Source organism: Zootoca vivipara, chromosome 5, assembly GCF_965207765.1.
Source record: "Zootoca vivipara chromosome 5, rZooViv2.hap1.1, whole genome shotgun sequence".
Lineage (NCBI taxonomy): Eukaryota > Metazoa > Chordata > Lepidosauria > Squamata > Lacertidae > Zootoca > Zootoca vivipara.
In genome coordinates this window covers 55445589-55466789 of record NC_142588.1, presented here as the reverse complement: position 1 = coordinate 55466789, position 21201 = coordinate 55445589, and the positions used below count along the sequence as shown (strand labels likewise).

Genomic DNA, 21201 nt, shown 5'->3' with positions numbered 1-21201 from the left:
TCATGCTGGCCACATGACCTGGAAGCTATACACCGGCTCCCTCGGCCAATAATGCGAGATGAGCGCGCAACCCCAGAGTCGGTCACGACTGGACCTAATAGTCAGGGGTCCCTTTACCTTTACCAACTTGGAAGGGCAGAGAGCTCACACACAAGTGGACCTTTTGTACACCAGCTCTGCATCTCCCTGCCATGGCGACAAGTACTGTATTTCGTTAAGGGCGCAGGAAATATACGAGGGGCAGGGGGAGAGAGCTGTCCCTTCTAAGGGTTGAAAACGCTTCCTTTCGCCTACCGGATCACATCATAACCCCGTAGCTATCAAGAAGGCATTGGAAATGTCGCCGAGAATACTACAAGCCCCAGAAAGCTTAGCGTCCCATATTGGGTTTGCTCCTCCTCCCCCCTCCTCGGTTTTCAACGGCGCTTCCAGGCCTGATGGTCGTTAGGCGTTTGCCGTGTTCGAACAGGCCAATGGCTGCGCGGTCACGAGGCGGCGGCGGGTAGGACTATTTTGCAAACGGCCAATAGGCTTTTGCAGTTGAAGCGACCAATCGGAAAGCAAGGCGGCAGATATGAGATGGCGGCGAGGTCGGCTCTGAGGGGGAGAGGAGAAGAGAAACGAGCGGCGAGGTAGGTCGGTCGGGCCGAGGTAGCGTGGCGAGAAGTCTCTGAGAAGCTGAAGTGGGTCAGGCGAGGGCGGGGTTGGAGATGGGCGGTAGAGGGAGAGTTGCATGCCCGCGTGCCTTGGGCGGGGATGGCACGGGCTGTGCAAGCATTAGGGAATCGCGGCCCCCCTTCAGTGAAAAGCTGCTGGACTGAGACAGAAACAAGACATAGGGAATATGAGCCTTTCGCTGTGGTGCCTCAAGCATTTGTGCGGCCTTGGGACGTGAGGCCTGTGGTCCTGCCTCCAGGGCAAGCTGTTTCATAGAGCGGAGGTGCAATGCTCTGAAGCAACCCGTCTGCTCTTGCTCTTTGCCCAGGGGCTAAGGAGAACAAGGGGGGATCTCGCTTCTCCCTCTAGACGCGCCTGGGCGAGGAGGAAGTCTGGGGTGGAGCAGAGACGGGAGTGAGTAAGGGGCGACATGACAGAAGAATCTGATAACATTACGGGTGGCATAATAGATAGAGGAAGGTTTTCTCCCTCTCTCATAACACTGGAACGCGTGGGCATCCAATATAGCTGAATGTTGGAAGATTTAGGACAGATGAAAGACGAGGCACTTGGTCAAATTATGGAACTCGCCCTGCCAGGAGGCAGTGATGGGCACTAACCTGGGTGGCTTTAAAAGAGGATTAGACAAATTCATGGAGGAGAGAGCTGTCAAAGACTGCTAGCCATGATGTGGTTGTGCAATACCTCCGCAGCTGGAGGCAGCAATGGTTCCAAATACAGGTAGCAGTTGCTGGAAACATTTATTGCATTTAGGGACCCAGGTGGCGCTGTGGTTAAACCACTGAGCCTAGGGCTTGCTGATCAGAAGGTCAGCGGTTCGAATCCCTGTGACGGGGTGAGCTCCCGTTGCTTGGTCCCAGCTCCTGCCAACCTAGCAGTTCGAAAGCACGTCAAAATGCAAGTAGATAAATAGGAACCGCTACAGCGGGAAGGTAAACGGCGTTTCCATGTGCTGCTCTGGTTTGCCAGAAGCGGCTTTGTCATGCTGGCCACATGACCTGGAAGCTATACGCCGGCTCCCTCGGCCAATAATGCGAGATGAGCGCGCAACCCCAGAGTCGGTCACGACTGGACCTAATGGTCAGGGGTCCCTTTACCTTTACCTTTACCAGTTTTTTCTCCAAGGAGCTCAGGGTGATGTACATGGTTCTTCCCCTTCCTCATTTTATCCTCACAAGAAGCCTATAAGTAGGTTAGTGCTGAGAGACAAGTGACTGGGCCGAGTGAGGAGTTGAACCCTTGGTTTCCTAGGTGCTAGTCTGACACTAGCCACTATGCTGCACTGTCTTTCCATGTGTCAGCCTAAAGTACAAAGTGTGGGTTTCTGCCCTAATTTCAAAGGAATAGTGTTAATACAGAGCTAATGTGGTGTACTAGTTAGTGTAGGACTAGAATCTGGGAGACCAGGCTGCATATCTACTTGACTCACTGGGTGACTGTGGGCCAGTCAACCTCTCTCAGCACTATTTTTTAAAATACCTTTTAATTTTCCAGAAGACATTTTCAAAACAATTGGATCCCCACCCCCAGAATAGAATACTAATGTGTCACATTTCCCCATAAATCTATATGCATAATTGGTGGGTGTCAGTCATCAGGGTATTTATTTGAATATTTTATAATGGGATGCACAACAAATTATTGGTTGCATCATTCAGGTCGAGTACTCTCTTAGTTACCGTAGTTTCTCAGATAAAGCAATTGTCCACTTATTCTGTTTCCATTGTGTGGTGTGTAGATGATCAAGTCCTTTGCCGTTTTGTTTTGTTTGTTTTTTGCTATGAGTGGTTGTGTCACTACTAGAAGAAAGGTTCCTTGTGTAATAAAATAAAATTTCTATTCTAATAACATCCTCCTTGCTTTGTGACCTTTTGATTTTTTTCAGGGCTTCAGCATGTTTATTCATCACATCCTGTAGGTTAAATGGCTTCTTTGCTCAAGCTTGATGGAGTCTGCTGTAGAGTTAATGCTGCAGTTTATTTTCTGTTGTATTTTTCAGGAAGCACCAGTTCTTTTTTTAGGAGCTGCAGTTGCAGCAATTATGTTTGATCTTACAATGTAATCTTCAAAGTCATCCATTAGCTTAGGTCTTTGATACAGACAGCATGACTACGGCTCTTTTTGTAAGAAATGCCAAAATGAACACTCAGTATTCATTTCTCCACAATAGGCATGTTTTATTAAGCAGTTGGTTCCTCCATAGTTTATTTTCTGACCACCTTTCACAGTTAAAAGGCCTTTCTTTGCAATTACTTTTAATGCCTTTATTCCTTGAAATAGTTTTATGGTGCTACAAGGCTCTGATATTGACCCTCTGGAACTTGGAGACTACAGGAGGAAAGTTTTCTTAACACTTATTTTATGGCATAACCTTAAAGGGCTGCAATCCTTCAGATGCATGAAGTGTTATTCCAAGTTGCAGGTGTATGTACACATGGTTGGTGAGGATTTAAATCAGAGGAAATGAAATGCAAAAAAGCATGAACAATAATAAATATTAGCTTCTTATTCTCCAAACAGTAGTTGATGATGCCATCAGCATCCTAGCACTGATACAAATATACCATTGTTCAAACCACAGATTACAATTTGTCAATATTTTATATGTTAAGCAGACACTGTTCTGTGCTTAATCAATTCTTATATTTTCCCCATAGGCCAATTGCTCCTTGCAATATCTTTTATAGTTAAATTAACTGTTCTACTTACTGTATTAATATCCCTCTGTACCTGCCATGACTGAACAATCATCTTCTACTGTGGCCTTACCTCGAATGCATGTGGGTGTTCCTCGCCTTATTTATATTTTATATGTATTTTATAGCCTACTCCACCCTGTAATCCCAGCTTGAATTACATACAAGTAACATGCCTTGCCATAAATTGAAGCATATCAAAGCAAGCAACATCAGTAACAACACTGCAGTGGAATGCATATTCTTAACTAATCCTGTACCCCCGAAGACCTATGCAAAGAAATGTGTCTTGACCCACTGAAAATGTGGTTACAATAATATGGCCAGATGCATCTTAGAGGAAAAGCATTGCACAAGCCCCCCCCCCCCCACTCTGTCATGGCCCAAACCACCTGTAGGACCTACACTGCAGACCTTAAAACCAAGGCGAGTCAGTACGTACTAGAGGTGCTCTTCAGATATTTCAGCTTCAAGTATTAGGTACTTAAGCATAGGGTCCTAAGCACCAAGTTAAAAGTTCTGGAAGATGTCAGAGGCTCAGCCTTGTGCATGACTGAAAAAATATATGCTACTAAAAGATGCCTAGATGTTGCATCAATTAAAGCGATCACATAATTCCATTAGTCTGTCTTTCTATTGAGCCCAGCTCCCCTTCGTTTTGCTATGGCACTAGATCAAAGTCCTTGAGGATTTTATTCCATTCACAAAAGTCTTCTCACTCATGGCATTGTCACTCATCCTTTCCTCTGCCCCAACCCCTTCATGAGCAAAACATTGCCCTTGCTAATTTGGTTTTTCTTCAACCTTGGTAATAAAAACCAAATAATCTTTTCTTCCTTCTCCTGGATACCCACTTTCTAATTGGAAGGAAAGAATAGAGAGGGGGTAAAGCAGCAACACTGAAGGTTATTGCACTGTTGATTGCAATACTATGGTGATAAAAGCAGAGAATCCAAGCTGCAAAGCAAACAAGATTGCTCCCCCTGCCCACACCATTAACTGCTCTTTTATAATATTATGCAAACTGTGGGAGTGGGCTGTACACATCCTCCTCCTTTAACATGGCTGCAGTACAGGGCTTTTTCTATTGTGCATGACTGGGCTGTCTGAGAAGGGTTCTAACTGCATGTGCTGTCTCGCATTTCCATTTCATTAGCGTTAATAATAGGCAGGCATATTTTTGTGCGGGGGAGTGTTGCTGATAAAGTGACCTTTCAAAATTACAAAGCCCAGTAAAATGTAGTATGGAATAAGGGGGTTTAGGGCTGCTTCCAACTGTGAGGTCTCTAATCATAAAATTGGGTTGGATTTTAGTTGTCAGGGCAAGACAATAAATGGACTGCAAGCCCATTTCTTTGTTACAGTATACCCCAAATGCATGGGAGATTAAAGAATTAAAACAAGGGGAAAACTGTACTCCAAAGATCCTTCAGGCTGGTTTCAGATGAGAAAAAGGCAAGAAGAAGAGATGGAATGTAACCTCTAATTATTTTTGGCATTGTTTTCTTTTGATTGTTAGGTTTTTGAGAGTAACTAAAATAAAATTTAAAAATAAATTGGGGGTGGGAAAGACAACAAATGATGGAGGCGGGCTGCCCCACGATCTTATGCAATGGACATCAAATGTAGTTACACACTCGGGAGTGAAAAAATGAAAAGGGGAGATTTTAAAAAGATTTCTTTTTATTAATTATTTTGTTATTTTACTTGTAGCCAGCCTTTCACCAGCCCTTCTAACCAGGGCAGGTTAGAAAAATATCACAACTAAAAGAGTACAATTGTATTAAAACCTCAAAAAATATAACCACAAAATTAATCAGTAATGCAATTGACAACAGCACAGGATAGTAATTGAAGAGGAGGCAGGATATCCACTCAACCAAAGGCCTACATAAAGAAAAATAAATGTGTGGTAAGTCTGGACGGAGATGATGTGTGAAAGGTTTCTAGTAACTGGGAATGGTGAAGTCAATGGAAGAAGTAAAATATTTTGGAGTTAAGTGCTAAGGTTGCAAGCTTTTGCAAGTCTCCAGCAGCGAGTGACATCAGATCTACCAGGTAGGGTAGGTAGGGCACAGTCATGAAGGCACTAAGACAAAGACAATAATTTTATGCAGAAGATGTGGAAGGAAAGTCAGTAGAGATGAAAGTTTATATATTGTGTGACTACGCATATACACATAGCATGTGTATTTTTCCATGTATAAGACTAGGTTTTTTCCCTAAAAATAAGGTCAAAAATTAGGGGGTGTCTTATACACAGATACACCCCCCATTTACTTAAATATGAGTCCTCCCCAAATGGGCATCTTATACATGGGGGGGGGGCGTCTTATAGAGGGAAAATGCGGTGATATACTGGACATGAATGAGGGGAATGTACCAGCATGAGTCCAAGAGTTATTTTCAACTGCGATGTCAAAACTATTGTGAGGGTTTGCTTAAAATTGAAGAAATCTTAAAAGCAATTGTTTAAAATCATGGGCAGAGTCTGTCAATGACTATGACAAGGGCACTTTTTTCCATTCAGTGTTCAAGTCTGATGGAGGTGACATGCCTAGCGTTCCATCTGTCACTTTCTGTGGGGTAGGATAAGTGGAGAAGAAGTTGGTTAGCTTGAGTTCTGCTCTGGCTCCATATCAAGGTTGATGCATTTGTGCCAAGAGGGCTAATAAATGAGTCTTTGTGTTGTTTAGTGTGCATGGAATTTGCATAGGCTGTGCTGGAGCAGGCAGATCTGTTTCTGAAAACAAGGAGCAAGTTATTCTCGCTGTGTCTCTGCTTCCCAATGCCTCATCAGAAGCTTTCTGCACTTGTGTAAGCGATCTGATTTTCTGTGTTTATTAAGTAATAGGGGCTATCAGATTTCCTAGAAGTTTAGATTTGAAACCCCACAAATAGGCAGGTATTGCATGAATGACAGTCAGATTTAGTTCAGTGGATTTTCCTTAATGTCTCTAGATCATTACTGGGACACAGGGGAGGGGAGGGTGAATAACTGGCATAGCTTTTCTGTGATCAGTTTTCTTGGGTGAAGATGCTAACTACCACATTAAGCAAGTAGAGAGAAGTTGGATCTAATTAGATTACAATGTGTTTTGGACAAAACGTACTTAGTGGTGGAGCTGGCCTGGGCTGACATGTATAAGACAGCAGAATGTGCTGCAAGTGGGAGGTCAATCGACAGTCATTCCCAGCTGCTTGAGCTGAACTGCTCCATCTTGTCCTCGGCTTGTTAAGCACGTCAAACTGCAGGGAAGTCTACTGAGCAGCACTGGAATCAGACTGCACTTGGCAGCCAACTCACCAAGTGGCTGGAGAAAGCGGTACTTCTCCATGCTTTGCTGCTTTTGGAGTGATTTTGCCAACTTAATTGCTCCAATTATTCAGAACCTACTGTCCAGATACAACTCACCCCTAGACTGGCACTGCAGCAGGGTATTACCTACCAGGGGGTGGCTTTCAGGTAATCTTGGTAAAAATATTCCACTGCATTACGGCATTCAAGTGCATAAGAGATAATTTGGTTAAATTCATGTGACAGCCTTTCTTCTTGTGTGTTGGATACATTATCTCAGAAATGTCTTTTAATGTTTGACTTGCAACAAATTTTTCATAATACTTCACCTCTAAGAAAACAGATAATTATATTTGTTGAGTCCAACTGAACCCCCTCATAAAATGGGAATTTGCTCTCTTTGCATAGAGATAAACCTGGCACAGAATGTCACATCTCAGAAGATGATGCAATCTCTACCTCAAATCTGTTCTAGATTATTTTCATACACACTTAGTAATTTGGAATGTACGTTAAATTGTTGGTCTTTTTGTTAAGTATTTTGATTAGGATCCTTATACCAAACTTTGGCCAGTCATAAGGTCTGGCCATCTGTAGGGTCTGATGTGTAATATGACAGGTGAGTGCATCCCTCCAAATAGTTAGAGACCATGCTGAAGGACTATCTGCAGGTTGTACTTGATTGATTGCTAGATGGTGTGCTATCTGGTCAGCCCCACCTGACTTGATTTATACATGTTATACTAGTATCTACAAAAGGATAAGAAGCCTCAGGCCATAGGGACCAACTGTGGCCCTCCAAGCCTCTCTATTCAGCTTTCAGGACTCTGCCAAAGCCTGTCACCAGCCCTGCATCCTCAAGTGCTTTTATCTAGGTTGAACCTATTCTGAATTATTGTAACATCTCTTTCTTGCCTTGCTGCAGGGCATTGGGCATATTGTGTGTGTGTTTTAGAAACTTTTACGTGGTGGATATACCCTCCACTGGTATGTGGTTCCCAGGAAGACTGTCCATGAGGGAATGCTGTCCTCGGGCTGAAATAGGTTCCCCACCCCAGGTCTGCAGGTAGCTCCTGCGTAGCTGAATATTTTAATTTGTGTTAAGCATGTCTCCCAAAGTAATGTATCTTTGTTTCTCTCCCTAGTGATGCCATTTGCAGTTTAGTTATCTGCAATGAGTCCTCCCTTCAGCGGCATCAGATCATCTTCAATCCAGACTTCTTTGTGGAGAAGCTGCGACATGAGAAACCTGAGGCATTCACAGAGCTTGTGGTCAGTAACATCACCCGGCTGATTGACCTACCTGGAGCAGAGCTAGCCCAGTTGATGGGACAGGAGGACCCTCAGTTGCCTGGCACATCCTCAGGGTTTTTCCGTTCCCTGATGTCTCTGAAACGCAAAGGTGAGCCTGATGTGTTGGCTAACATTTTCCCCTTAATTTTTTGATGTTGAGCCTTGGTATCCTGAGTACAGCCTCTGCTAAGTGTCCCACATATGTGGCAACAACTCCAAGGAAGTATGTGAAAACTTTTCTGGTCCAAGTACAGTGCAGATCACCCCCTTATTAAAAGGAAATAAGATGGGCAGTACAGGCAATTCTCATTTTACATGGGGGTTCAGTTCTGGATCCCTGCGCGTGTTGGCGAAGCATGCGTAAGCCCATTCTACCCCCACCCTGTTCCACCCCCATTCTCCTCCTTTTCAGGACATCTTTATGATGCTTCAGGGCTACTTCTGGGTTTGGCGCCTTGTGCGTGATCATGCGTCATTCGGACCTTTCAATTCCATTCTTATGGAGGAAAAAGCTGTTGTTTCTGTAGCGAAAATGGTACCACCCATGCTAGAAGGTAGTACTGTATATGCAAAAAAAAGTCCTGAAGCAGAAAGGGGGAAACTGCATGGGTGTGTGCTCCTATGGAGGGTGGGAAGAGGAGGTGGAAAGCAGCAGAGAGTGAGGAGGGTGTGGTGTGCAAAGATGCCTGCCCACAACATGAGATCCACTTTTGGGGGTAGTTTACTACGTACAGCTGCAATAGTAATGGCCTGTGCCTCTTGTTTCATCTGGAATAGGAGAGCTGAGGAGAGACCTTTGCTTAGTGAAAGAGCATGCGCTTTGCATTTGGAAGGTTCCACATATAATCCCTGGAATCTACAGTTTAAAGTAATGTGAAAAATGTTTGCCTGAGATCCTGGACAGCTGCTGCCAGCCAGACAAATAGCCTACTCAGTTCTAGATGAGCAAATAGTCTGAGCAGTGTAGTCTATGCCCTATATCTCTCCTAGAAAAGCAATCACTGTCAACTGGTGTACCCTCTTCCTCCCATTGTGCTGCCTACACTTTTGGGTGTGCCAGGTTTGGATGAATGTTGTGCTCCCGTGCATACTTGTAAAACATTTACGTTTAATTCTTTGGTCAGCTGGTCATTCTGTGCTACTAGCAGGCAAGAGGATTCCTATAGTTAAACTCTCCTGCTTCAGCTGGCTCTCAGTCTCGGTTCCCTTTGAAGATACAGTGGTACCTCTGGTTAAGAACTTGATTCATTCCGGAGGTCCGTTCTTAACCTGAAACTGTTCTTAACCTGAAGCACCACTTTAGCTAATGGGGCCTCCTGCTGCCTCCGTGCCGCCGAAATACGATTTCTGTTCTCATCCTGAAGCAAAGTTCTTAACGCGAGGTACTATTTCTGGGTTAGTGGAGTCTGTAACCTGAAGCGTTTGTAACCAGAGGTACCACTGTACCCTTATTTGTATCTCCTCTTCAAAGTCTTAACTAGACCTATGTAGCTGCTAAGAGCAATGTTCCCATGATGTTGCTTAGAGATGCTGACCACTGGTCGTGTTAGCTAGGGATGATAGGAGTTGTAGTACCAGAACATCTGGAGGGCCAAGTTTGGCCATGCCTGCTTTACAGCCTATATGTATGAAGTTTCAGGTAACTTTGTAACAATACATATACTTGGTGATAGAAAAACAACAAGTTTTTAAAACTCATAAGAGTTCATGTTGCTATTGAAACCAGCATGGATTTGGAAAAGTGAGAGGAAGTGGGGTGAGAAGTAAATGGAACACTAAGAAAAGCAATGCTCAATTAAAGCTGGTTTTTTAACTGACAGGTTTTATTGAATATTCATATTATAGGGTAATAGAGCTGGTGGTTAATGAGTTTGAACAGCAAGAGTAAAATATTCGACTGCAGGGAGATGAGAGGTGGAGGGAACCAATACTATGAGGAGAAAACAATAAAGTCAGTCTTGATTGCAGTTAATTTCTTGGCTAACAGGAGTTGCTTGCTGTGTCTGGCTTGGGCAGATATTCAGATTTCAACTATGCACTTGTAACAGGACCTTTGGCATATCTAATGTAGCCAGTTAGAGTGTATTCTACAACAAATGTCTAAGATCTTATCCTTTCCCCCCCTCATAGTTGAATCCTGTATTTTCAGTTTTTTGATTGTTCCGATTGGCCTGGCAATTACCTTCATAGAAAGCCATGGCATGATGTTTGTGTGTGTACACACACACAATTATTTTCAGGAGCTGATCAGTAACTTCAGTAATACTAAATCATTGTGCTCCTAGATTCACTGGATTCATTCACACAGTGTTTAAAGATATAAGCCGAGTATGCGCTCTGCTTTCATGATGTAGCCCATGAAATATATCAGCAAAATATGAAGCCCAGATAACTTAGCAGTTATGTGGTGCCTGCATCCCTTTACCTCTCACCTCACCTCACTTAAGTATATTTGTTATTGCAGCTCAATCTTGTTAATTGTCTGATTATAGTAAAATAAAAAAAATTCCTTCAGTAGCACCTTAAAGACCAACTAAGTTTTTATTTTGGTATGAGCTTTCGTGTGCATGCACACTTCATGCACACGAAAGCTCATACCAAAATAAAAACTTAGTTGGTCTTTAAGGTGCTACTGAAGGAATTTTTTTTATTTTACTTCGATCCAGACCAACACGGCTACCTACCTGTAACCAGAACTATGTCTGATTATACACCTCCTTGGTTTCTGCAGGTGCTACTTTAGGATTCCCCCTGAACAAATAAGAAATTTGGCTAAATACAGCAAGCCTCTACAAGCTTACAAAAATACTTACTAGTATTCTGCGCAGCTCAAGGTGCTCTTCTGCTTCATAGGAGTTTCCAGATATTGGACTGTGGGTTAATTGTGAAACCTGGGTCCAAGGGACAAGTTTCTTTTGACCTTTTCCTCCTGTACAGACATTGGGTTTTGCAGAAGTAAATATTGCAGCCACTCCAACCAGCATGGAGGGAGAAGGTGTGATGAAATCCTTTATGTAGCTGAAAACTTATAGCTGGGCAACTTGTGGGATTATATGCTGCCTTTGGCAGAGGACCAAGCATCAAGAGATGGCCTGAAGCTGGCATGTTGCACTTAGCTGACTCAGGATGCCCTGCATTTGGCTAAAGTTGAAACATTGACTTAGAGCTGATAGCAGAAACATATCGGCCTACAGGTATCTAAATGGAGTTCCATGTGCTGAGGCTGTGTACCTATGAATTCCTATGATGGAGACAAATAGGGAAGACCATCATTGTTATGAAATGTTCAATTAGGCCTGTTGGAAACAGAACGTTTGTCAAGATGGACTTTGGGTTTGCTCCAGGAAGTTAGGTTTTTATATATTTCCTATTCTTCTGTGGAATCTGTTCCTTTGGGTCATTTTGAAACAGATCCAAGTTTAGAAAACCCAAGTATCTGTTTTACAGCATACTTCCCTTTCCAGATCACAATAAGAGTTTTTTATTTGCTTTTTTTTAACCTAAGGAGATGAGGAGTTGCATTTGCAAGAGAAAGGGTCGAAGTGAACACACAGTGTGAACTGGGTCTTTTTTATTCTGTCTTTTCAGTATAGTATGGAAATGCTTACACATTTCTGGGTCTTACAACAGTTGATGATGTTGGCTACTCATTATCTCCTCCTTTTCATCTCTAGAGAAAGGAGTGGTTTTTGGAACTCCACTGACTGAAGAAGGTATTGCTCAAATATCTCAACTGATAGAGTATCTGCATAAGAGTAAGTGGTTTGTGGTTTCCTTTCTGTCTTTGTTTAGTCACGGATAGTGGACTGGTCTGGGGGCACAGATTTAACTCACTTCTGAGCTGAGGAAGTCCTAGGAGCTATGTGATTCTAGACACTATTTTCCTCCCACCCCCATATCAAATGCTTAGTGATTTTTTTGTACTAGACCCCTGTAGGATGTTCAGATAATGTGGCAGGAAGAAAAGGAAAGTATAAAAGGTTAAGAAGCTTTGTCAATACAGTATACTAGAAAAGGACAACATTTTATCTAACATATTCTTGATACCCCTTTTGTCTTTCTTCCCATGCTACAGATCTGCGGGTGGAAGGCTTGTTCCGAGTGCCAGGAAACAGTACCAGGCAGCAGAACCTGAAAGAAGCCTTGAACAGTGGGACAGAAATTGACTTGGATTCAGGGGAGTTTCACTCCAATGATGTGGCCACTCTGCTGAAGATGTTCTTGGGGGAATTACCAGAGCCTTTGTTAACCCATAAACATTTCCATGCACACCTCAAAATTTCAGGTGAGTCAGCCTTGGAGGGAAGTGGGAACTGGCCCACAGGATGTCAGCATCAATAACTTGGGGTTTGTCTTGTTCAGTGGTAAAGCTATTGGGTTAAGATTAGAGAAAGGCCTACTTTCTCTGTCCATGTTATAATAGGAATATATAAGCAAGAAACCTTTGGGATTTCTGATTGTGCTGAGGAAGGGAAGAGTGCAAAGGAGTGTGATGGCAAGTTGGGAAGGGGCAGTTCATTAAATAGTGTATAGTTTCCTGAAATGTGTGTGCAGTTGAAGTTTCTTGAGATGTTTTCATGTTAATAGATCTGATGCAGTTTGATGACAAGGGCAACAAGACCAACATACCCGATAAGCAGCGTCAGATTGAAGCACTGCAGCTCCTCTTCTTGATCCTGCCAGCCCCCAATCGCAGCCTTCTCAAATTGCTGTTGGATCTGCTTTATCAGACAGCCAAAAAGCAGGACAGGAACAAGATGTCAGCTCATAACCTGGCTCTTATGTTTTCACCTCACATTTTGTGGCCTCGAAATGTAAGTGGTGTTAGATTTTTAGGCAGCAGTACAAAAAATCAGGCTGGGAAGGAGTTCATCTGTCCTATCCCAGCTTGGCTGCTGTGTCCTGACTCCTGAAAACAAACCTACCTCTACCAGGGAGCTTGCATCTTACCTACACTCTAACGATCCTGCTTTGGTGTTTCCCACTATTGCCAGGTGACTGCCAGTGACCTACAGGAAAACATTTCCAAGCTAAATAACGGGATGGCTTTCATGATCAAGCACTCACAGAAGCTCTTCAAGGTAGGTGCTGCAAAAGGAAGGGACAATCTCTTTCTCTTTCAGTATCTGCTTAGCAAATGTCTCAGGCTGTCCCCTCCTGGGGGGAAATATGTTCTGTGCACAGTCCTGACGCTGTCAAGCCTGACATCTTTTTATCTATTACTTCCTTGGAGGTGCCATGTACTGTGCCTGCTCCCTTTGCTGGGTAGATCACAAGTGGCACTGATATGTGAAAACAAGGCCTCCTATTCTAAATGGCAAACTATCCTGCACATGTGAGTGTCCTTGTAGTTACCGTGCCAAACTCTGCCTTAACCAGACAGTGCCCCTTTCCTGATCAGTTGCTATCATAGCCTCTGAGACTGCTCTCTGGGTCCTCATCTGTCCCTCTTTGCTATTTAGCTTAATAAATATCCCTATTAATGGCTAAAATCTCTAGAAAACTAGGCAGGTTCACATTTGTCAAAAAGTAAGACTCCTAAAGCATCTGGTAGCATACAACCTATCTGAGATGATAAAGGACTGAATGTTTGCCCTGGGTGACCCTCCTACCTATAAAGGAAGCACACTTCAGAAGATTTTGCATGGATTACATTCAAATACTGTATGAAGTTGCTGGTCTGGCGGGGTGAGTGCCTGGAGCAACTGCTATAGGATGGAACCTCAAAGTTGGGGAGACTTCGGTTTAATTGTCTCTGACTCCTTCTGTTTCACTCTCCTTCCAAGGCTCCCTCATATATCCGGGAATGTGCAAGGCTGCATTACTTGGACTCCAGAACACATGCCTCAAAGGTAAGAGCAGTCCATGACATTGGTCGTGGAAGGGAACACCCAACATGGGCACCAGCAGGTCAGCAAACTGATGACTAAAACAGTTTTTTTCATGCAGGGGCGTCACAATAGGGGACGGGGGGCCCTGGGCTCCACTCTGCGGGGGGCAGCGCGGCGCCCTCTTGCCACCTCCACCGATGGCTGCTGCTACCGTGGCGGCGGCGTGACCGCCATTGCGGAGGCCCCAATGTTGCTGGCCTCGCCTCTCACTTCTTTCTGGTGGGGCGGAGGCAAGGGGCGGGCTAGCGAGCAGCGTCAGCAGCGGCCGTTGACGCCCCTTGCCGCTCCGCCTCCGCCTGAGTAGGAAGAAGCGCAGAGCGTGCTATGGATAGGCTTGCCGTGCACTTTGTGCTTCTTCCTACTCAGGCGGAGCGGTGAGGGGCGCCAGCGAGCTACGGAGCGGGTTGCTGGCGGCGGCGCTCTAGCATTGGGATCCTCAGATCCAGGTGACGGACGCCCCGCCCCCCGGCAACCCGCTCCGTAGTGCGGCGTGTGCGTGATGACGCGCGACGAACGCCCCCCCCCCCCCGCGGGGTGCCTTCGGGTTTGCCACCCTGGGCAGACAGAAGGCTAGCGACGCTGCTGTGTTCATGAGAATTTCCAATAAGGGATTCTTTGAAGGGAATCCATTCCTTAGCAAGGCAGAAAAAACGTTAATTAGATCCCAGTTTTGCCACTTGGACTGCTACATATCCCCTCTAATAAAATGTGTTCTAGTTATGCTAAAATTCTAGAGAATGGAACAAATTCTCATTTAACTGTCAAAAATAGGACAACATTTAGTTTAGCACATGCATTAATGGGGAGAGAGGAAAAGATCAGGCCCTCAGCTGTGTACCCAGGTCTGGCTTTGCTACTGGATATGAAGCTCAGACTACCTTTATTAGTGTGATGAAAGACAAGATAGGGAGTGGGGTGCTAATGGTCTTTATAAGACAAAACAGCCTGAAGTGCAGAGTGTTCTTCTGAATTTTTGCAGGATGACTTGGACTTGCCTGTGCCCCGGAATTTCAAAGACTTCCAGCTTCTGAAATTCAAGAAGCGAGGACTGGTGGATCCCTCTGCCCACCAAGAAGACACACAGCAACATACAGAAGAAGCACTGAAAGAGCTCTTCCACCATGTTCATAATATGCCAGACTCTGCCAAGAAAAAGAAGCTCATTCAACAGGTAGAACTTGAGTAATTGCCTGGAGCAAAGAGGCATGAATGGGGCTTTGTGGGAACCAGGATCGATCTTTGGGACGGATGGGCAATGCTGCAGAACTAACCATGCTATAAAGTGTGTGTTCTAGTTTCAGAAGCACCCTGAAGCTCTCACTCCTCAGGCAGGTGCACCCACACCCCGGACCCAGAAGCGGGCTCGCACTCGTTCCTTCAGTGGCTTAATCAAGGTAAGGATCTTTCTACCATTAGCAGTAACTTCCACTGTAGTGGTGCTGCTTAAGTCACTTCTCACTGGTGTACGTATCAGGCATATTGTCTGCTGTCCAGGTGCATAAGCTTTCTGATGGCATGGGGTGTACATATTCAGGCTTCCATAAATAAGCCCTATTCTTGTTCTGTTGCCTTTTTCTTTTCCTCCCCCAGTCACAGCCCCGGTGTTTTCCTTTTTTTTTCATACAGCGTAAGGTGCTGGGGAGTCAAGGGTCTTTGGATAAAAAAGGGAAGGGTGCAGTTTTGGAATCGGGCATGAAAGAGCAGAAGCACAGCAGCAAGGAGAATGTTATCATGGTAAGGCCAGCTGGAAGAACACTCACTGTGCACTCATAATGGGGTTGGTTCATGAAGGGGGTTGCCTGCAGTTCATATCTGTCTGCACTGATGTGGCTCCCTAAATTATCCTGAGCACAACAGGGAGTCTGGAAATAGGCCCAAAGCTCTAGATGCATCACTCGCATGACTAACGGAGCAGCCTAAGCTGTGTTGATGTTGGGGTCTGGAATATGCCATTGCTATGCGAGTGGAATGGCTACTAAATGCAGTACATGCTCAACCCTGGACATGAGTGGGGAATGGAGGGGGGAGACACCAGCCATGACCCCAACTTCCTTGGGAACACCTACTATTGTCCATCAGTTCCAGAATGTGGTAGAAATGATACCTCCCACGCTGCCCAGAGGCAAACCACACTGGCTGACTTTCAAGTGGAGCCATGCTAGCTACCACCATGCTTCCTCGATACACAGCATCCCAACATGTGAGCCTCAGTAGCACGGCACCCAAGAGGCCCCAGGCAGCCTTGTAGGAAGGGATCCAGCACCTCAAATACCCTACCCCACATTGTTGCACACCAGCCTCAGATCCCTGGCAGCCCATAGAACCAACCCCCAACCACCCTGTGCCTGATGGCCTCTGCCTTCTGGGTAGCATCCTTTCCCTCACTGACTGCCTCATATCCCCTGGCAGCAACGCTCAGCCCCCTCGTGCATTCTCAGTGACCCATCTGTGGAGCCAGAGGAAACAGGAAGTGGGGGAGTCCCAAGTCACATCCAACCTCCCTATCCACCCTCCTTCCAAGAGTTGCATCCTAAGACCACTTGAACCTGATTCAACAGTTACGGAACATTGATTTTTTTATTGAATGGCACTCGATAGAGTGGATCTGAAAAGATAAAGAGGCATGTACATGGTTACTAACCAGTCATCCCAGTAGAGTTTTTGTGCTGAGTAGCCAACCCTACAGAGGAGCAACTGGAAGGGAAATTTTCTGTGCCATGTTTGGTATAAAGATGTACTGTTGATGTTGACATGGATGTGTATTGAAGTGGTATGGGATCCAGCATAAGTGCTGCTTGTCTCTGTTGCCCATAGCTGTGACGCCTTCCAGATATGTCACTGGCTGAGCGTTCTGCCAGCATATCTGTTGTGGCAGTGACACATGTGGCATTCTTCCAGTGCAACAGGGTTTCCACTGAATCCTGTAACCCCTGAGCCAGTGTAGGACTGAGCCCATCTGCCCTGTTGCTCTTAGGTAGTTGAACTCTTTCTTTCCCAGTGTAACAAAAGGCTGTTTCTTTCCTTTCCAAATCTGGGGAATTGAACTTGATGCCTCTGCTCCTATTGGCTGATGGCCATTTTTGCATTTGGATGCTCCTTCCTTCTCAATTAAGGCTCCATATTTTTTTCTGCAGCAGCTTAATTTCCAGAAGTTTGGCAGACAAGTGTGTGACACGACAGGCTAGTAAATCTATGCAGCATGAGTAGGATCATGTTAGAAGTTGACTTGAATTTAGGCAGGCCAGTTGCTGGCAACTGAATCATCCTATCTTAGAGAGTGACAGCAAGGTTCAGAGGTTAGAGTTTTCTCATCTTCCCTAGTTACAGAAACCTGCTTCCTCTCCAGCCATCAATGTGATTTGAGCAAGTCTTAGGTCCCTTGAGGATAGGAAAGGGGAATTCAATTCTATATGTATACATTACCATGTACAGTATAAGCAGCAGCAGCTTGCAATCTCATGTTCTCCTTTTTGGTATGAAACCTATGGACTTACAGACCTGCCTTTTAGAATCATAGAATCATATAATTGTAGAGTGGGAAGGAATCCCAAGGGTCATCTGGTCCAGCTCCATGCAATGCAGGCATCCTGCCCACAGTCATCCCTGGGTGTGCTTGAACCATCAACCCTCTGGTTAACATTCAGACACATTGACCCATTGTGACACAGACACTGCAAATATTCTTTTTAAGTGTGTGATGTGTGTCTATAGCTTGATGCCTAAACTCATTGCCAAGAATTGACCAAGAAGCTGCTGTCAGAATGGTTAACTTTTATCTGACAGATAAAACTAGTGAATCAAGTTAAAGTGTTATTGTTAGTCCTCAAAGTGCCTTGAATAGGCTATTTCTGTTGGCAGCATCCGTGAATGAAAGGAAGATGTGCAGAGAAGCAACCAAGCTAGAAGAGTGGATGAAAATGCTCCTTGGCCTTAAATCTGGTCTTCTCAACAGGAAGTAGACGTGTAATGGGGTGAAATGTGTTCGTGGCTTCCTGTCCTTTCCTAATGCTTGCAAGCACAGCTCAGTACAAATGTACTAATTATTCTCCTTCTGGTACAGGACTCCCGTAAATATACTCGATTCCATGGTTCCTCGACGAAGGAGTCTTCCATTTGAAGATCCACTCAATGGTCTCTCTCTCTATATATAGAGATATATACACACACAGCAAAGACTTGCAGCTCTGTGGATAATGCCTGCTACTCCCAAGCTGTGAGTCAGGACTCGCTTATCCCTCTAACCTCACTTATTGGATCCTGGCCTACAACTGTGTGTCTGCCAGAATAACAGACTCTTCCATTGAACATGAGGAAACCACTATTCAACCACTTGTCTAGCCTGAGAATGGACTGGACAGTGTCTGCAGTATAGCCTCTCTTTGGAGAGGTTGCTTTGTATGCCTTGTTCTCTGAGCTGTCCATCTTCCTAACAATTCTTTGGGACTTGGCTTACACTGTCCTGTTTTGTGGCTGGTGTTTGTTTGTTTTTTGATTTTGGCTTTTAGTGTGTACACACACTGTTTCTTTTACCCCTGCAATTCCCATTAGCATCCACAGTAGAGTCAAGCTTTCAGATCCCCTTGGCAGCTAGGCTCATCTCGGCATCTCTTTGTATGGAAGTCTCTCTGTTGTGGTTACTGATGGGATTTGAGAAGTAGCTGTGCTCTTAGCTGCCTCTCCCAGATTGCAGGGATCTCCCTCAGGCCTGTGGCTCATCTGTCACAAATCCCAGCGTCGGAAGTATCCGAACATCTTAAACCAGGGATGCGGGGAGCCTGTGACACTCCAGATGTTGTTGGATTCAGTCTCCAGTTAGCCCAGCCAGCATGTCCTATTCTTGGGGATGATTGGGAGTTGTAGTCCAGCAATATCTGGAAAGCCACAGGTCCCTCATTTAAGAGCAGCGGTAGCAGGAAATAATTTCTGCAAACTGCCCCTTAAAAAAAATAAGAGCCCAAGGGCTCCTTGTCTGAATTCTAGCATGTCTCGTGAATCACCTGCAATGTGATTACATCTTTCTCCCCTCAAAAGGCCGCCAGTTCTGTTGCCACAGACACTTGCCTTCTGCCTGCTACAATTATTCTTCTGTCAGCACTGATTGTCAAGACAGCGTTTTGGCTGAGGCTCTGCCTGATGGAGTCTGTTTCACTGCCCCCTACCTGTCACATTCCCATTGTCTGTGGCCCAGGCTCTGATGTACATTGCTCAGGCAGGACAGGGGGCTGACAGTTTAATGACTAACAATCTGTTGAAAATGCACTGAAAGAGAGGAACTTGGAAATGCAGAAGGCTAACTGACTCACTCCCTGGAAAGGAGGAGAGGCTGTCAAGATGAATAAAAGAAATGTTCCTGTTTCCTTCCATCAACGAGAAGAGGGCAGGTGGGAAGGTGGTGCAAGGTTATAGCAATACAGCTATTTGCAGCTCTATATTTGCTAAGTTTTCCCCTGCACCCAAAGGAAGAAGTGTCTCTCTGGGTCAGGGGTGGTAAACCTGTGGCCCTCCAAGTTGTGTTGGACAAAACGCCTATTAAAACTCCCACTTATTACCAGTACACTCTCATCAGCCGCAGCTAACGTGGCTGAGTTGAACAACATCTGGAGGGGCCACTTACTATTCCTGATAACTGGCTTCTGCCTTAGTCTCAGAGAGATTTGGCTCAAAGGCTTTTGCAAAAGCACTGTATATTTTAATTTCCTAAATATGTGAGGATTGAGCTTTTTATTATTCTAAAAAGAGTCCTAAATCTGTGTCAGGGACCCTGTCAAACGGCCTTCTGATGTGTAGAGATGTATACACCCCTGTTAAAGCAGGTATGGGTAACCTGTAGCCTTCCAGGTGTTGTTCAACTTGACCTCTTGTCACCCACAACAAGTAGCCATATGGTCTGCAGCTGATAAAGAATTTGGGGTCCCACCACATCTGGAGACTCACAGGTTAGCTGCTTCTATGTTCCTCATCTCCCCAACCCCCAAGCTGGTATGGAGCTTCAGCCAAAGAAGTAGAAAGCTGCTAACACTTGGGAGGTCATAGACAAGACTGAAAAGTGCCCAAAAAATGTTAGGGGAAGCAGTCATAGTGGGCAAAACCAGTTTTGGCTACTCTAGATCTTAAGCTTGTGTCATCCAAATCTTAGCGGTATTGTAAGTGAAAGCAGGACTGCCCCCATTGTTTTTCATGTTTTACTGTTCTCTTAACTTATCCTTGTGTGGACAACCTTTACTTATTTATGCAATGTAGTAATGTAAGTAAAATAATATGTTGTTTCTTGTGGTGTATTGCCCGCTGTTAATGTGAAAATCCTACATTAAATACTGGTGGTTATTGGTGCCTTCTTAACAGGCTCTTGGTTAATTTTATTTTTTATGCAGAATGGTGATTGGATTTAAGAGACAGAGAGTCTGTTACCATAAGCATAATGACTTTAAAAGTTTGTACTTCTGGAGCTGGACTTGATCAGGGGACTCCTGTGCCTGTCCCCTTCCAACTATCAGCAACCCACTTCTTTTCCTCTTGCTCTTCTTCCCATTACTGGCCCAGTATTCCACAATGGTATAGAAAGTATGCATCACACTAGTCCTCACAGACATTGTAAAATGGATGGGCAAACTTGTGGCCCTCCATTCTGTTACTGGAGGACAACTCTCATCTGCTCTAGCCAGCACAGCCAGTGGTCAGGGATGGTGGGCATGGTGGTCCACTAACAGCTAGAGGGTCACTGGTTCCCCATCTCTGCTTTAGAAGGGCTTCTGAAAAGACATTTGGGGAAAGAGGGAGCCTGTGTTAGATGATCACTATGGAAAGAAGGTTCTTCCCATGGACTGAGTTAATGGAGTAGAGAACCAAGACAACGATGCAGTCAAAATCCACCCCACTTCTCCACAAGGCTTAATCAGAGGGGAAGGCATAGTTAGGCTTTCTGCTGGCATTGACCCCTGTTGAAAACCCCTGGAGAGCCACTGCCAGTCAGCCTAGACAATGTTGGATTAGCTGCACCATTTCTCTGGCTCAAGGCAGCTCCCAGTCAGCTCTGAATTGCAAACTGCTTAATGTGCCATGCCTTGGGATAACCTGTGCGTAGAAATACCAATCTACAGAACATCCAAGTTATTTCAGAACAAAGTGATGGGGAAGAGGCTATGCCTTGCAATCATCCAGCAAGCTACCAATAACTGCATTCTGCCAACCCATGTAGCCAATGCTACTTCTGAAGCATTAACATTGCTAAAACCCAGAGAAGTTATTTGTTGCCATGTGCTGACAGTCAAAACTAAGGGAATCGGAGAGATCCTGAACTCAAACTACTTCCCTGGAGACTGACCTTGGGAAAGGTCTCAAAGCTATT

General features: G+C 44.9%; 1 protein-coding gene across 5 annotated transcripts; it reads left to right on the top strand.

Annotated features, from left to right (window-relative positions):
- The first annotated feature begins 536 nt into the window (after positions 1 to 536).
- ARHGAP19 (Rho GTPase activating protein 19) lies at positions 537 to 20195 on the top strand. 5 transcript variants are annotated; one of them, XM_088670687.1, is made up of 11 exons: positions 537 to 632; positions 7818 to 8074; positions 11640 to 11720; positions 12041 to 12250; positions 12553 to 12779; positions 12960 to 13046; positions 13752 to 13817; positions 14836 to 15027; positions 15152 to 15250; positions 15483 to 15590; positions 17917 to 20195. In XM_088670687.1, exons 1-11 carry the CDS (start codon positions 580 to 582, stop codon positions 17971 to 17973), a joined length of 1437 nt encoding a protein of 478 aa, XP_088526813.1. In that variant the 5' UTR covers positions 537 to 579; the 3' UTR covers positions 17974 to 20195. The 5 variants fall into 5 exon arrangements, with proteins under 5 accessions (XP_088526813.1, XP_060130666.2, XP_088526814.1 ...); XM_060274683.2 differs by having other exon boundaries at positions 17715 to 20195; XM_035134038.3 differs by lacking the exon at positions 537 to 632 and adding an exon at positions 6071 to 6191.
- The last annotated feature ends 1006 nt before the right edge of the window (positions 20196 to 21201 follow it).